This window comes from Gracilinanus agilis, chromosome 2 (genome assembly GCF_016433145.1).
Source record: "Gracilinanus agilis isolate LMUSP501 chromosome 2, AgileGrace, whole genome shotgun sequence".
NCBI lineage: Eukaryota > Metazoa > Chordata > Mammalia > Didelphimorphia > Didelphidae > Gracilinanus > Gracilinanus agilis.
This window is the reverse complement of record NC_058131.1, coordinates 625,946,376-625,963,745: the sequence shown is the minus strand read 5'-3', so window position 1 is coordinate 625,963,745 and position 17,370 is coordinate 625,946,376. Positions and strand designations below refer to the sequence as shown.

Here is a 17,370-nt window from a genome sequence, read left to right as displayed (position 1 = left end):
AATGTGTATTTGGGGGCAGTCATTTGCTATTTGGGGGCAGTGGTTTGCCCTAGGCAGTTGCTAAGGATGCTTCCAATTCTAACATTTCAGGATTTCTGAGTTCTGATGCCACAACTTCACAAAAAACCTGTTAGGTGAACTTTACTTTCATTGACTTTCCTATTAATTATATGCCACCTAGTGGTCAGGACTAAACTAGAAAATCTTTGCTTCTTAGAAGAGGGTCCCTGGGGTTGTTGTGATCCAAAGGTGAATAGGTTGAGGAACTCTCTTGCCATCTTTTCTCCTTTGTATTACCAAATTGGACCCAAACTTATAATCAGAGAATATTAAGAGTTGGGAATGGACTATATAATTGGATCCCCTTAATTTACAGGTAGGTAATATCTGTAGCTAGAGAACCAGACTTGGAATCAAAGAGACCCAAGTACAAATCCTATCTCAGACAAATTATTATTATCAGGAAACTTGAGACACAAAGATACCCCAAAATCACAGAGTGATAGTGTCAGGACTAGAACTTGGTGTCCTGGCTCAGTTTACTCCTTTCAGTACATCTTGTTGGCTTATCATCCCACACTGCCTTTCTTTTACACTATTATTATAATGGCTTTTCCTCCATTTTTTTCTTCTTTTAGCTCTAGAACAGCTGCTTACAGAACTGGATGCCTTTTTGAAGATCTTAGACAAGGAAAACCTGAGTAGCACAGCTGTGGTGAAGAAGAGCTTCCTTACTGATCTCCTTCGGCTCTACACAAAGACCAGCAGTGAGTTCTGAGTCATCCTTTCCTGAACTTGCTCCTCTTGGGTCATGTTGATAATCTTCCCTTTTTGAAGTCCTGTGGGAAGGAAAAGATTATTTGTGGAATCATCTTTCCATTCCCAGCTAACTTTTCTTTGGAAAGTAGTAAAAAGATTGGCTTGTGGTGATATAGGTTTGGGTGAGTAGAACATAAGCTCCGTGAGGGCAGGAATTGCTTCACTTTTGTGCCCCAGTTCCCAGCACATAGTAGGAAATTTTTTAATGCTTGCTTGGTTGATCAAAGAATAAAACAGTAATTGGCCTGCACTTTAGTTCCAGAGATATACTTTAGATATAAAGAATAATTATCTACATGTCAGCAAGGGGTGGTGGTGAGTTGAGGTATTTCTTAAGTCCAATTAGTTGAAGTGTCAGTGCCTTAGAGCAGACAGTTTTCAAATAAGCTATTCTTTGCAGTTACTGGCTTTTGTGGTTTAGTATGTTTACTCTGGAAAAATTACTGATGTAACCATGACTAGAGGCAGAAAAGGAAGTTTAAGGAAACATGGTTTGGAGGCATTGGAAACCACAAAATCCTGAACTCTAGGTGTTTTTCAAGAGAGAAGAAGATGGTAATTATCAAGGATTTTTGTTTTGTTTTCCTTTGCTTTTTTTCCTTAAAAATATATCAGAGGGGGGAACTAGGTGATTCAGTGGATTGAGATCCTGAATTCAAATCTGCACTCAAATGCTTCCTAGCTATGTGACCCTGGGCAAATCACTTGACTCTCACTGCCTATATATTAGAATCAGGGCTAGTAGAGGAGGATTTATCTATCTCTGTGCCTGCTTGACAGAACCAGACTAAAACCGTTCTAGGAGGTGATAATCTTTCAGATTAAGAAATACCTCAATCCATTACCACCCTTTACTTTCCTCTGAGGAAGTTCTTCATTTTATTTAATCTAAATCCCACAGGCTAGAGCTTAATTAAGACCACTTTCTCATCTCTTATTCTATTCTTGGAAGTAGTTTTCATCCTCTGATTTCATATGCTTGAAATTCACTGTATCCCCCTCAATCTTCTCTGGGCAACACTGTTCTAGACCCTTTACTTTTACATTATTTAGCTGGTACCCTAGTCCATTCAAAATATAAATAGACTTTAAAAAATCATTGAATTTCCTTATAACCTTTTGGGAATTCATCAGTTGTGTAAAACAAAATAATCTTATGATAGGAAAGTGACCGTATTCTAAACTGTCTTGGTGGATCCCAGTCTAGTGCCCACTTTGTAAACAGGATTACATTGCCAACCCACAGTTTGCCTTTATCCAAAGTTATCTCTGGACCTTTTTCTAAATGTGGTTTGATCAGAAAAATTGATTGATCAGAAAATCACAGAATTTCAGAGTGAGAAAGGGCCTCAGCAGCCCTCAAGTCCAACACAAGCCCCCAAAGAAACTCTATGACCACAAGTAAGCCAACAAGCCTTTCCTTGAATAGCTGCAATGAAGATTCCCTTCACTACCTACTTTTGAGTAGCTTTAATTCTTTGTAAGTTCATCCTAGCACCAATTTTCTCCTTTGGAACTGCCCTTCTGGGACCCAACAGAATGATTATAACACATTTTCTACATAATATGACATAGTAGATGAAAAGTTGGCCATGAAGTAAGGAAGACCCAAATTCAATTCCTGCCTCTGCCTCATACTGACTGTGTGACATCAGGAAAGGCAATTTTCTAAAACTAGGCATTGTCAAGAAGGTGCCAATCTGTATTGGAAAAGAGATTCCTCATCTAGAAATTCCCTATTCCAGTGATATCACAAATCTTGTGACAGTAGTCTTTCAAGTCCTTGAAGACTTCTACAATATCATATCTAACTCTTCACTAGACTAAATATCCATTCCTTCGATTGATTTTATGTGGCATAGAGTTTGCTAAACATTCATCTCATCATGATCTTCCCTAATGGGGAAATGAAGGGACTAGTCCAGAACTTGTTTGACTAGGATCAGGGACTATAGGACTATTGTTCCTTTATTCCTACAAATTATACCTTACCTAACACAGCCTAAGATCACATTAGCTTTTTTTAGGGGATAGGGATTGCCCTTTTGATTCATTGAGCTTCCATGAAAACCCCCAGATCTTTTTTTTAAGTAAATTGTTCTATAACTATGCCTCCCTTCATCTTGTACGTGGGGAATCAACTTCTTGAACCCAAGTATAAGACTTTAAATTTGTCCCTAAAGAATTTCATCTTCTTATATATTCATTGTAATGTTCCAGCCTGTTGACGTTGTTTTTTAAAATCTTAAATCTGTATCCACTTAGTTGTATATCATCATCAAATTTGTTAAGTATGGCATCCATGCCTTTAAAATTATTACTGTTTTGTACAACTGGGCACACATATATAGGGTAAATTGGAGGTAATCTCAGAGGGAAGGCACTAATACAAAAGTACTTAAAACAGTACTTGGCACTTAGAAGGCAACTAATATATAATTGTTGAATGAAAGCTAAAGAGCTCAAAGCCAAGCACAAATTCCCAATGCACTCCACTGAAGACCTCCTTTAAGGTTATCATGGAACTATTATTAATGGCTTTTTTTTTTAAATTTTAAACCCTTAACTTCTGTGTATTGACTTATAGGTGGAAGAGTGGTAAGGGTAGGCAATGGGGGTCAAGTGACTTGCCCAGGGTCACACAGCTGGGAAGTGTCTGAGACCAGATTTGAACCCAGGACCTCCCGTCTCTAGGCCTGGCTCTCAATCCACTGAGCTACCCAGCTGCCCCCTATTAATGGCTTTTTGAGCCCAGTCTGATAGTGTTAATATGTAACCTGGGCACTGTGGGGCAAAAGATGAAAACAGTATAGTTCCTGCCCTTAAGGCAAGATTCCCCACAATCCTGGGGGAAATATATGATGACTACAAATAACTACAAACCAGAAATAAATTTGAAGTAAATTCATAAAGGAGATACTAAGAAAGTTCATAAGGACATGGAAAAAAGGAGAACTCTCATCGACTCTTACTGGTTTGTTTTTGCATCAGTATTTTGCACAGTGCCTAGCAATAAATATTTACTAAATAAATGCTTTTTTCATTTATTTATTATGCTGGATTAAAGGGGCAGGGCACACTATCAAGAAAGGCAGCATTTGAGTGGGTCTTACAGAAGACTTTGAGCTTCATAATGAAGGATTTAGACTTCCATCCTTACAAGACCAAGGAGACACCTTAGAGATGAACTTGTCTTTCATTTTATGGATTAAGAAACTCAGGCCCAGAAATATAAATGAGATGCAGTTGCCAACCTGGGATATGAACCAAGTCCCCTGTCAGCAGATCCATGATTCCACTGTACTCTGCTTCTGCCCTTCTTAGAACCCTGGAGACTACCTTTCATTTTGTTTTCAATAAACTAATATATAATATGGCCATTTAATACATATGTTCTCAGGGACAACTCAGTGGTTCAGTAAATAAAGAGCCAGACCTAGAGAGAGGAGGTCTTGGATTCAAATGTGGCTTTAGATTCTAGCTGTGTGACCCTGGGCAAATCACTTAACCTCCAACTACTCTTCTGCCATGGAACCAATATTTAGTATGGATTCTAAATCACAAGGTAAGGGTTTTTTTAAAATGTATTTTAAAAAATACTTATGTTCCCAGTTTTATCGTCTAGATGACCGGTGAAGTGATCAAACCAATACTGAATATCACACATCCCTCCAGCCAACACCATGCTTTCTTAGCTGATATTTATGTACTAATAATCATATTTTAACAACATGGTTTGTCCATTAAAAAAAATCCTATCTAATAGCTATGGTGGCTTAGTCTCTAGATTGCCTTTTCCCAGTTTATTAATAGCTGTGTTTTTCAAGACAGCCAGTCACATACCTACCTACCTCCTCAGTCTCCCAAAGGTGCCCATCTGCCCTTCTAGAGAATTAGATCAGTCTGACAAGATTTTATTTCAGAGAAAAGATGCCATTTCCCCCTTAAACCTTATCAAAATTTAAACTCTAGTTAGTGAGAGGGTAGAAAATTATTCCCCATACTCTGTCATCTTCAATTGTTTAACATCGTATGTATTTCCAAACCTTTTTTTTTGGGAGGTGGGTCTGAAAATGAAAAGATTTTTTTCTTAAAGGTCAATAATTATTTCATATTATGTGGTCTTTAATTTTATTACTTTAAAATTAACTTCTAACATCTTTGGCAAGCAGCTATGAATGGGGGGATTTTACAGTGGCATTTATTTATTAAGGACTTGACTACACTTTATTTTACTTTATGGTACTGGAGAGTTCCTCAGCCATTTTTGTGTCTTTTGCCAGGCCTAGTACAATCAGAAACAGGATTTTGTTTAGCTAAATGTTCTCCTAAATGCCACAGAATCATAGAATGTTAAAGCTACAAAGACTCTTATTTTTCAAAAGAAAACACTGAGAGGCAAGAAGGTTAAGGGTTTGCACAGGATCATACAGGTAGCTAAGAGCTGAGGTAAAATCTAGGTCTCCTGATTCCTGGCAATGACACCCCCTTCCCATTTCCCCACATAGACATTTCATTGCCTTTCTTTATCATGCTTCAGTAGCTGTCTAGTCAAATGGAAGGACATGTAATATACTCCTTGGGCTCAAACAAAATCACTTTTTCCTTTTTCAGTTCTCAAAAACTCCCAGTTCTCCCTACCCCAACCCAACCACTAAGTGCTCAGAGAAAACTACCCCTGTCCCCACTACAACCTTCATTATACAGTGAAAATTTCTAGCCAAGTATTGGCTTACACAAATAAGCAGTTCTCTCACATTGAATGTTATCTCCTCTTACCAGATTCATTGCATAGTTTTCCACTGATAGACAAAGTCCTTTAAGCAGGATCTATCCAAACATTTTACGTAGTATGTAGTAGATTTAAGGTATACTAGAATGACAAATTTATTCAATTTGGCAAGTAATTTAACTATCCTGCACTTCAGTTTCCTTGATTATAAAATTAGGGTGTTATACTTCCATGGTCTCTGAGGTTCCTCCAAGCTATAGATCTATGATCCTCACCTTTCAATAATCCAGACTAATTGATTTGGCCTCCTGATTTTGCCTAATTGAGTTTATCAATTTATTTGTAAATATCAGTTTATTTAACTAGGTTTATCATAAAGAAGCCCTCATGTCAAGGGTCAAGAGCACTTGGGCTCCATGCAGCAGTGTTGGATGGAACTGAGTACACAGGTGGTTAATCTTAGCCAAATGCATAAGTCCCTGATAATGAAATAAATACTGCTGAATAGAACTTTCTGAGTGTGGAAACATGCCCAAGATAAGAGGACATTATTTGTTAAAGGAGCAAAGTTATTTGTTACTAATAACAACAAGAGTAACTTATTACCCGAAGTGGCATTTGTAGAGCATCGTACACTAAAGCCCTTCTAGGACGTTCCCTGGGCTGCCCTAGGCTCTCAAAGGCTCTGCTAAGGATACACAAGCTCTGTCAGGTCCCATCAAGCTGGAAAGGCTTTCATTACCTGCTAGTGATGCATCACAGACCTGCTGACCAAGGACAACCCTTGCTAAGCTTGGAGAATCTCATCACCAGAAGGTTAATCACCAGGGAATGATGTGAAAGTTGTTGCAATCGGCATCTTTGGAAGGAATTCCCACACAGATGAAATTATAGATCTGTGAAGTATTGAGGCAAATGTTTCTACTTTTTCACTCTTTCCTCAATAATATTAACTCATTGTTAGCTTCAACAAGCCTCTGAAATCAATAAGTAGTATCATTATTATTAATAGCATCATCTCTGTATTGAAATTGAAAAGAAACAGATAGAATAAAGGAATTATCCTGCTCCACTGGGAGGAGAAGAGGAAAGGAGAAGAAAAAACAGAATTGATTTCTGATTTCATTGGTTTAGGAATCTCTCAATCAGTATTAGTCAGCCAGCATTTATTAGATGCTTTGCAATGCGTAGGTCATTGTGCTAAGCACTGGAGTAAAAACGTCATCCCTACCCTCCAGGAGCTCACATTCTAAAGGGAGGAAATGATACATAAAGAACTATGTACATGCAGGGTGGATGGAGAGAATCTTGGGAGGTGTTGGACTGCCAGGCAGTCTTGTCATTTTCCTTCTAACTGTCCAAATCTCCCCACTGTAGTTGCAATTCATATCAGTACTGTTGCTTTATGCTTTAAAGTTTCTCCTCCTAAGTCATTAGGTCAAAGAATAGCTATTTGATTAAAATAGTTCACATTAAAGGGCATGGAAAGCTTACCTTTACTAAAGAATATTTATATTTTAAAAGAGGAGTGGGGACAGTTGGATGGCTTAAGGGATAAGAGCCAGGTCTAGAGATAAGAGGTCCTGGTTCAAATGAGACCTTCTCAGAAACTTCCTTGATGTGTGATGCTGGACAAACCACTTAATCCCCACTGCCTAGCTCTTATCACTCTTCTGCCTTGGAATCAAATCACAGGATAGATAGATAGATAGATAGATAGATAGATAGATAGATAGATAGATAGATAGATAGATATAAAACACAGTATTTTTATTATATTTTTTATTTTTACTTTATTTTATTATCTATATAACATACAGTATTAATTCTAAGACAGAAAGTAAGAGGTTTTTTTTAAAGAATAGTTTATTACACCAAAGTAATTTCTAATTGGTAGAACAGAGAAGGGAATTTTGAACAGGGGCCTTTTCCAAAGTGCTTATTCACTCCAGTGGCCATTTATGGTACATGCATGCCAGAAAATGGGCCTGAAAAAGGAATAGCCAACAACACCCTTTGGAAAGGCTGCTGACCCCACAATCAGTTCCTATTGAGGTGATGAACCGCTTCCTGGAAAAGAGTCATTGAAATCAATAGTGAAGATTGAAAAAGTAGCAGGGATATCTGTCAAATAATGACACTTTTTTAAAAAGAGCATCAAATAATTCTTGATTCTTTTTGCCTCTATATTTTTTTGTTGAAACAGGTAAAAAGAGGGTCTTCTCAATATAATCAATAGTAACCAGGCAATAGAAGCAAGTTCTCCATCATCCTTTCTTTTGGTCTCTGTTCTTCCATAGATTCCGATGAGGAATATATTTACATGAACAAAGTTACAACTCATAAGCAGCCGAATGTGGAAATAGAAGGCAAAGGAAAAGACAAAGGTATGGGATCTGGGCCAGACTGATGATTGGTGGGGTGGGACTCATATCCTGGAGGGGAGTGGTGGCAGGGAGCATCTGCCACATTCTTCCATGACCATAAGCATCAAAGCTTTGGCTGAGACTGGGGAGCTATTCCTGGGAGCTGCATTTTAAAGAATGGTATTTTGGGATGGCAGCATTCTATTCTTCAGCTGGAGGACTATATTTTGGGATGACAGTACTGTATTCTTCAGCTGGAGGATGGTATTTTTGGATCACATTATTCTAATTTTCAACTGGTCATATGCCCAGTTCTTAAACTCTGCCTGTCTGTTTGTGGCAGGGGTTCTTAACCTTTTGTGTTATAGATTCCCTTGGCAATCTGGTATAGCCTATGGACACCATCTCAGAATAATGTTTTTAAATACATAAAATAAATGCATAGATTTTGCAAGGAAAACAATTACATAAAATATAATTATCAAAATGTTTTTAAAAATCATATTCTCAAATCCCAGGTTAAGAATTTCATCTTTAGGGACAGCTAGGTAGCTCAGTGGATAGAGATCCAGATCTAGAAACAGGAGGTTCTAGGTTCAAAAAAAAATAAGACTTCAGACATTTCCTAGTTGTATGACCCTAATCCTTACTGCTCTTTGGCCTTGGAACCAATACATTATATATTGATGTGAAAGTGGAAGGTAAGTTTTTTTTAAATGAATTCCATATTTAGGAACTGAATATCTACCCTTAGACCCACTTGATCCATTCATGTAACATCATTCAGATGAAGAAGTAATATTTCTAATATTGTGAACTGAACAACTGTGGGTGCTTTACTTCTGGTCATATATTGTATCTTTTCCTGAGTAATATATGTGTTTCCTTAAATTATCTTAGTGGCTTTGGTTTTTGTTTTTCCAGATTTATAAGCATTTTAAAATTTATTGATTGATTTAGAATATTTTTCCATGGTTACATGATCCATGTTTTCTCCCTCCTCTCTTGCCTCCCCACTCCCAGAGCTAAGAAGCACTTCCAATAATACATGTATTATTGCTCAAAACCAATTTCCATATTATTCATATTTATAGTAGAGTGATCTTTTAAAACCAAAACTTCCAGTCATATACACATAGAACCACAGTATTTTAAATGTGTGTGATATCTCTTACATTGCAAAGCATTATGACAACACATTATCTCATTTTATCTTTCTAGAGAACTCTGAGATAAGTAATAAAGTGAAATAATGTGAAGTTATTTTTACCAACATCATATATCAAAGTAATTAGGATGTAGATATTTTGACTTTGGTGCTCTTGTTTGTTCTCTCCAGCCCTCTAACATAAAAACTTGGATTGAGTTAACAGGAATAATATTCAAGGGCTTATTCTTCCCTCCTTCCCCTTCTTTCCTTTCTTCTCTCCATCCATCCAGGTTGGAAGTAGAGTGTCCATGTACAGATCCAGTCCTAATATTGATCAGCATAGTTCTGATATTTTCCATTTCTAACCTAGGTTAATTTGCCCCTCCTTAGCCAAGGCAGCCTGCTGGCAGCCAGTTTCCAAGGACTCACCATATTGGATATGAGACTTAGTGTAGACACCTAATTATCTAAACCTACTGTGACTCAGAATTCCCTAGGTCAAGTGAACCACCAGTGTCAGCCTCCCTGATAGCAAGGATAGCAAGCATTTGCTATCATGATTGACTACAGTTCATTCTAAAATCCTTGAAGGTAACCAGCAGGCTCTTGAATTGACTCTGTTCAGTGCCTTCCATATATTTCTCTTAGGAATAAAATTTAGCAATGCATTGCTGTTTGAGTTGTGAACTGATCCAACCATTATGGAGGACAATTTGGAATTATGCCTAAAAGACTATAAAAGAATACACACCCTTTGTTTCAGTAATAACACTGAATAATGAAGGGAATGATAACGAAGGAATAATAATACTGAATAAAGAAGGGAGATTTAAAAAATGAGAAAATACCTGTTTGTAAAAAAATATTTATAGCTGCTCTTTTTGTGATGGCAAAGAATTGGAAATTAAAGGGATGTCCCCCAATTGAGGAATGGCTGAACAAATTGTGGTATAGGATGGTGATGGCTATATAAACTACTATATATACTACTGTGCTAAAAGGAATGATGAACAAGATGATTTCAGAAAGAGCTGGAAAAACCTACATGAACTGATACAAAGTGAAATAAGCAGAACCAGGAAAACATTGTACACAGTAACAGCAGCAATGTTGTGGAATGATCAACTGTGTTAGACTTTGCTACTAACAGCAATACAATGATCCAGGACAATTCTGAGGACTTATGAAAAAGAATACTGTCCACCTCCAGAGAAAGAACTGTTGGAGTAGAAATGCAGATGAAAACATATGATTTATCACTTGTTTATTTGGGTATATTTTGGGAGGCTTTGGTTTTATAAGATTATATGTTCACAAAAATGAATAATATAGAAATATGTTTTCCATGATAATACATGTATAACCCAGATTGAATTGGTTGCCAGATTGGGGGTGGGGTGGGGAGGAGAAGGGAGGGAGACAATTTAGATCATATAAATTTGGAAAACTTATTTGGAAATTTGGCATTAAAATAAAAATAATAAAAAATTTTAAAAGGAATATTAGTTGCCAAATTTTTTTAAAACTTAGTAGGTTTTCCACAAAACACATGACTATTTGGTGCCACTGAATTTTAAACATGATTCCCTAACCCTATGCCCCCAAACCTCAGCTAAACTACCCCTTCTCAGTGGTGGCCAGTCTGCCAAAAACAGTTTGCCTGCTGGATAAATTATGGGATGGAAAGAACCATAATCACAGGGTAAACACAGAGTCTCTCTATATAGCAATTGCTCCTACAGGTCTAATGATTACTGAAAACACTGTGGTCTGTACCATTTTTGACCCAGGGGAGTTGGGGGAGGAACATTCCAGAAATCCAAAACAGGTTCCTCCAAAAGAATTTCCCCTGTAGTTGAGGTGATACTACATTGTATTCTTAGAGAAAAGATAATATACTCTTCAAAGTAGCTCCTGAGCATGTTCTGACAGGTTACTTTCTCAGATGTAATTTTTATGCATAAGATTGCATTCTACTCTGAGACACCTCACTAACATTTTTCCATTTTTTTCAATACAGCACTGAATTTCTCAGATCCTCTGACCAATGGAGAGTTGGTACAGCACTTATCTGCCCCACAGAAGAGTCTGCCTGATCTTCCACCTCCTAAAATAGTAAGTGCCCAATACTGGGTCCTGATTCCCCAAACTTGAACTTCCTTTAGCTTTTAGTGGTTATTATATGTTATAATCAATTAGTTAATCAGCTAAAGTAATTTTTGAACACCGACTATGTGTTTAGCTTTGTGCTAGGCACTATGAGGTACACAGTAGCACAATAAAACTTCAACTTTTAGCACAGATAGTTTATAATTTAGCTAAAAAGAAAAGTTCATTGAACTTAAAATTGTTATAAATAAGCAGATGGCTTTCAACCTAACCCTTCTTTTTGAAGTTGCTCTCCCCAATGTTAACTATGACCCCCTGATTGCTAAATCCAAAGGTTGTTTCTCATTCTTTCTCCTTGAATTTTATGCAGTATTTTACACTCTTGGGCACCTCTTCCTCGTGGGTACCCCTTCCTCACTTGAACATGACCCTGGTTCCCCTGATTCTGCTACAAGTTGGAAGACTCCTCAGTTTCCTTTACTAAATCATCATCTATGTTCCATCCCCTAAAAGGATATTCTCCAAGGCTGTGTTCTGGATCCTCTTCTCTTCTGATTCTCAGTCCTTCTTGATGATCCCATACGCTACCCTGAGTTCTTTTTCTGTGTGCAGATGACTCCCAGATACTTCTACCAGGCCCCACACTCTTTCCTGAGCTCCAGTCCTATACTTGTTGACTTTTCCAAACTACATTTACAATAGGTAGTTCATACTCAATATGTCTAAAATGTAATTCTTCATCTTTTTCCCAAACACACTTCTCCAATCTGCCAACTTCTCCTTATTCTGTTAAAGATACCACCTTTTTTACACTCACCAAGGTTTGAAACATAGATTTCCTCCTTGCCTCTTTCATCTCCAAAACCTTTTTTACAAAAAAAATTAAATCTTATCAATTCAACATCTCTCTGCATCCATCATTGCTTTATCTCCACTTATATAGCCACCAGGTCCTGATTACCTCCTACCTGGATTACTGTAATAGCCTACTAACTCTTCTCCCAGATTCTCTTCTCTCCCCTCCCAAGCCATCTGCTAACCAGCTGCCAAAATAATCAAAGGGCACAGGCTTGACCAGGTCACTCCCTTGCTCAAAGAACTTGTGGTGTTGCTTTATCATTTCTACAATAAGATACAGACTCCTAAGGCATTTAAAGTCCTTCAAATTCTTGTTTTGGCCAAACTGGCCTCCCTAACCTTGGCATGCTAAGTTTTCTTTTTTTTAACCCTTATCTTCCATCTTAGAATCAATATTGTGATTTGAACCCAGGACCTCCCATCTCTAAGTGTAGCACTTCTAGCTGTGTTCTAGTTGTATTCCTGAATTTTTGAGAGACTATATGTTCTTCAGACTTTAGGAAAGAGAGGAACAGGACTGTGGGGGATGGCTCAGTCTACAAGTCTAACCAAGGTAATTGAGGACAGGTCCTGAGTGGTTCATCATTGCATCCAATTTGTCAAGTGTCCTGAGAATAAGGGAGTAGAAAAGCAGATGGAGGCCTTCAACAGCCCAGCTCTTGGAACATGCTTCTGGCTCATGATTTGGGCCAGAAGCCTCTCATTGCCTCATACATAGTATTGATGTTAGATAAGTTCAAATTCCTCTCTGTTCCTTGGTGAGATCAAATTTTACCACATCTCTTTTGTTTAGCAAACATTTATTGAATACCTGCTATGTCCAGTTCATTGTGGCATATCCAAAAATGAGTGCCATGGGCTTATTCTCAAAGAATCTAAATATATGCATAAAAAGGCTAGAAGTGTATAAAAGAGAAAAATAAGTGTATGAAGACAATGCTTTGAGAATTCAGAAGTGAAAGAGAACTGTTCACACACTCCTGGAACTGAGGGCAGGTCTCACGGATAATGTAACCTTTGAATTAATCCTTGAAAGGCAGAAACTGGAAGTGGAGGGAGACAGAAGACATCCCAGCTTATCAGTGATCAGACCAAAGACATAAATGTATGAGATACATTCAAGGGATGAGGAGCAGTATGGTTTGATTATAGTGATGGACATAGAATTCAATTGCATCCAACGAACTTTCACCAAATGCCTATTATAAGCAAGTTGGGAGTCAGTATGATTGAGTGGGCAAAGGGCCATCCATGAGACTTAGTTCAAGTACCTCCCCATCCAGTTGTGAAGCTGTGGACAAGTTGCTTAACCTCCTTATACCCCACACTTCTGTTTTAGCCAATGCTTTACAAGTGGTCTAATTGCATTATTTTCTCAATGTGAGTTTCTCACATTAATGAAATCACAGGTTCAAAGAGAAAATAACAAAGGTGTTTAGTACTAGGACAGCTGAGGAGGAAGAGGACACTATCAAAAAGAGGAATCAGGAAAAGCTTCATATAGAATGTCATCTGAGATGATCCTTGAAAGAAGACAAGGATGAAGAGGGAAGGAATACATTCCATGCCTTGGAGAATTCCATGCCTTGTGGGAATTTAGGGAGGCAAAAAAGGAAGTGTGCATTTAGAGGACCAACTAGTGATACAGTTTTTGAGTAGAACACAGAATTTGTGGGAAAAAATAGCATGAAATAAGTATTGAAAAGGTAATTTGGAGCTAAATTGTAGAGAACCTTAAATTTCAGACTGAGGAATTTGTATTTGATTATAGAGCTAAGAGGTAACTACTGAAAAATTTTGAGCAAGAGAGTGAATTGATCAGACCTATGCTGTAAGATTATTTTGGAAACTATGTGGAGGATGGATTGGAGAGGGGGAGAGAATGGAAGAATAGAAAGCAGTTAGGATGCTACCATTGTAATGGAGGATTATTAATAACTAAATAACCCTCACAGCACCAGGTAATGAGGGACTACTACATTAAGGACTGAGGAGAAAGGAAAATCTGAGCAATATTGTGGGAGTGGAAATGATAAGAGTTGGCAGATGGGGTCATGGAAGGGAAAAGAACTGAATTTCACTCTCAGGTTGTAAAGCCAAATGATTAGAAGGATGGTGGCGCCTCGCCAGAAACAGGCAAATGGGTGATTTAAGAGGATATGCTAAGAAGTTCTGTTTTGGGCATAGTAAGTTCTAGGTGCCTACAGAATATCCAGGAGGAGTTAGCTACCAAGGAGCTGCTACATAGATGGAGCTAATCATGGTATATTAGAAAGAGTACTGCTTCGAGAGTCAGAAAACATGGGCCCAAATCCTACATTTAGTTTATCCTATGTATTTGATCTTGGGCAAGTCATTTAATTTCTCTGGACTTCAGTTTCTTCATCTGAAAAATGACCATTGGATTACATGGCCAGCTCTAAATCAATGATACTATAATACAGGTTATTGGAGTCATATGCAAAAATAATATTTGAACCCAAGAGAAGTGATTCGATCTGTGATTGGGTATAAAGAGAAAGGAGAGGAGGACCTAGAACAGAGCCCTACGGATCAATACTCACAGTGACAGGGTAGGATTATTATATACTTTCTGAGTGATAATCCAGCAAAAATGACTAAAACAGAGCAGACAGGCAAACATGAAGAAAAATAGGAGAGAGTCATGTCTTGGGAGCTAAGGGAAGAGAAAGCACATATCAGAAGGAAGGAATGTTTAATAGTAGCAAAAGTTGTAGAGAAAGTCAAAGGTGATTAGATTAGGTCAAAGAAAAAACCATCAGATCTAGTAGTTAAAAGGTTGCTGGTAACCTTGATGAGAGCAATTTTGGTCAAGTGGTAGGAACAGAAGCAAAATTGCAAAGGATTGAGGAGCAAGTGGGTGGTGAGAAATTTGGAAGGAGTGAGTTTTGATTAGTTTTAGGACTTTGGCAGGGAAACGAAGAGAGGGAAGAATAGAGTGGTTGCTTTAGGGAATAGTAGAGCCAAGTATAGGGTTTTGTTTTCTTTTTTTAGGATAGGATACATCTGAGCATATTTATAGACAATGGAGCAAGAGATAGTAAAAAGATATTGAAAAAGAGAGAGAGGGAAATGGTAGAGTGGAGACTGAACAAGCCCTGGGAGAAGACAGGAAGGGATAAAATCAGTGACGCAAGCAGAGGCATTGACCTTGGAAAAGAAAAGAGATACTTCTTCCTTAGAGACAGGAGGAATGGAAAAGGAGGGAATGATTAGTGGTAAAGGCTAAGTTGATATGATTTGGTAACTAATGAAATGTGGGGATAAAGGGAAAGAGAGAAGGAAAGGACAAGAAGTAATTCCCAAGTTTTAAGCCTCAGTAACTGGAAGAATGGAAAAGCCATTAATAAAAATAGGAAAATTGGGAGAGGTGGGTTTGGGGTAAAAGTTCATTGTGAGACGTGTTAAATTTGAATGCCAATGAAACATCCAGGTGAAGATGTCCATTTAACAGTTGTAATTGTTGGTTTGAATTTTGAGAGAGAAGTTAAAATGGAAGGTATATTGGAGAGTTATCCATTTAGAGATGATTATTGAAACTGTTGGATGAAGTGAAATCTCGAAGGAATTGAGTATAGAGAGAAGAAAAGATATCGAAAATAAGGAGAGTTTAGATTATTATATATTAATATATAATGTACTGATCATGATAATACTATAATTTTACCATTGTGTTATGTTAATAATATAGCAATTATAGAGAAAGATATAGTAAGTGGATAAAGAATAGAGACTTAGATCTTAGCTACATTTCATAAAGAAACAGGAAGGGAACCATGTGAGAGAAATCTCACAGAAGCCAACAAAGGAGACTGCATCAAAGATGGCAAGGTCAACAGTGCTTCAGAGGTCCAGGAGAATGAGGACTAAAATCATTTTGATTTTGAGATCAGATCATACTTTTCCAAGGCCTTGATGAGGCATTTTGTCTCTGTTCGTGACATTCAGGAGCAGCCTGCATTGATATTCAGAAAGGAAGGGACTTGAGAGGGAACAAAGTACCCTGGGGACAGCTAGATAGCTGTGGATAGACAGTGGGGCCTAGAGTGAGGAAGACTCATCTTCTTGAATTGAAATATGGCCTCAAGATAATAGCTGTGTGACCCTGGGCAAGTCGCCTTTTTGCCTCAATTTCCTCATCAATAAAATGAGCCAAAGAAGAAAATGACAAGCCACTCTAATATCTTTGCCAAGAAAACCCCAAATGGAGTCATGAAGAGTTGGATAGGACTGAAAAATGATTGAACAACAATAAAGCATACTGGAAACACTGGATTTAGGAAAACTGGATGTGAATCCTGTCTTTGGTATTTAATACCTGAGTGGCCATAAACAAGTCACTTAACTACTCTGTAACTCAGTTTTACCACATGGTAAAACAGGGATAATACCACTAGTAGCTACAAGTTTGTTGTAAAACTCAAAAGAGAGAACACTTTGAAAACCTTAAAGCTTTGAATTTCCTGTATAAAGGACATGGGGAAGTGGTAGTGAAAGGAGGAGGAATAGAAGAAAATCATTTGGGCACTTTCTAGTGCAAATGAAGGAGCAAGGAATGTAGCAACTTCTCTGAGTGGGCTGGGTCTGCTGTTATAACCTGACTAAAGCTTTTCTGCCCCCCAAACCCTTAGTCCTTGCCAGATAGAAACTTCATGCTTGCTTCACCTCTAGGGGAACAGCTGTTCACAGGTTAACAAAAAATGAGGGGAATTTCCTGAGTTGGAACCTCCCTCCAACTGTGCAGTATCAACTCAGACCCAGGAATTTGTACGTGTGTTTAAAACAGTAAATGCATTTGCCTAAGGATTTCACATGGACGAGTAGTAAAGTTCATTAGGTCACCATGACCAGCTTTCAAGGGGACTTAACTTCTGACTTCCTTGACAAAGACAGCTCCCTTTAGGGCAGTGGTTCTTAACCTGGGGCCTATGTACTTGGCTTTTTTCCTTTTTTAATCTTTTGATAACTATATTTCAAATAAAATTGGTTTTCTCTTCAGTGCTATGCATGTATTTTGTGTATTTAGAAATATCTTCTGAGAAAGGGATCTATAGGCTTCACCAGATTGCCAAAGGGGTCCATGACACACCAAAATGTTGAGTCTCCTTGCTTAAGGGGAACCTAACCAAGGGGTTTATTTACTACCCAGGAGCCTGTCCCTCAGCTGGAATGACTCTAGTATAGAAAATAAAGGGATTTGGAAAGAGGAGTGTGTCCAGGGTAATAGAAACTAGAGAGGAGCCTAGCCCCTTCTCTAAAGAAAACATCACATTTCTAGTAGATTCTGTTATGGAGCAAGGAGACAAGAGAGGTTT

The 17,370-nt window shown here is 37.9% G+C and overlaps 1 protein-coding gene across 5 annotated transcripts in view; it reads left to right on the top strand.

Moving 5' to 3' along the window:
- The first annotated feature begins 649 nt into the window (after window positions 1-649).
- The window catches only part of AFAP1L2 (actin filament associated protein 1 like 2), a 57,332-nt gene continuing 40,611 nt past the window's right edge, over window positions 650-17,370 (top strand). For 4 of the 5 annotated variants that reach the window (XM_044665600.1, XM_044665601.1, XM_044665598.1 and 1 more), the window contains exons 1-3: window positions 650-767; window positions 7,852-7,938; window positions 11,103-11,182. In XM_044665600.1, the coding sequence (XP_044521535.1) occupies window positions 7,875-7,938; window positions 11,103-11,182 (144 nt within the window). In that variant the 5' untranslated portion in view covers window positions 650-767; window positions 7,852-7,874. Of the gene's footprint in view, window positions 768-7,851; window positions 7,939-11,087; window positions 11,183-17,370 lie in introns of all 5 variants that reach the window. The other variant, XM_044665597.1, reaches the window with a different exon arrangement.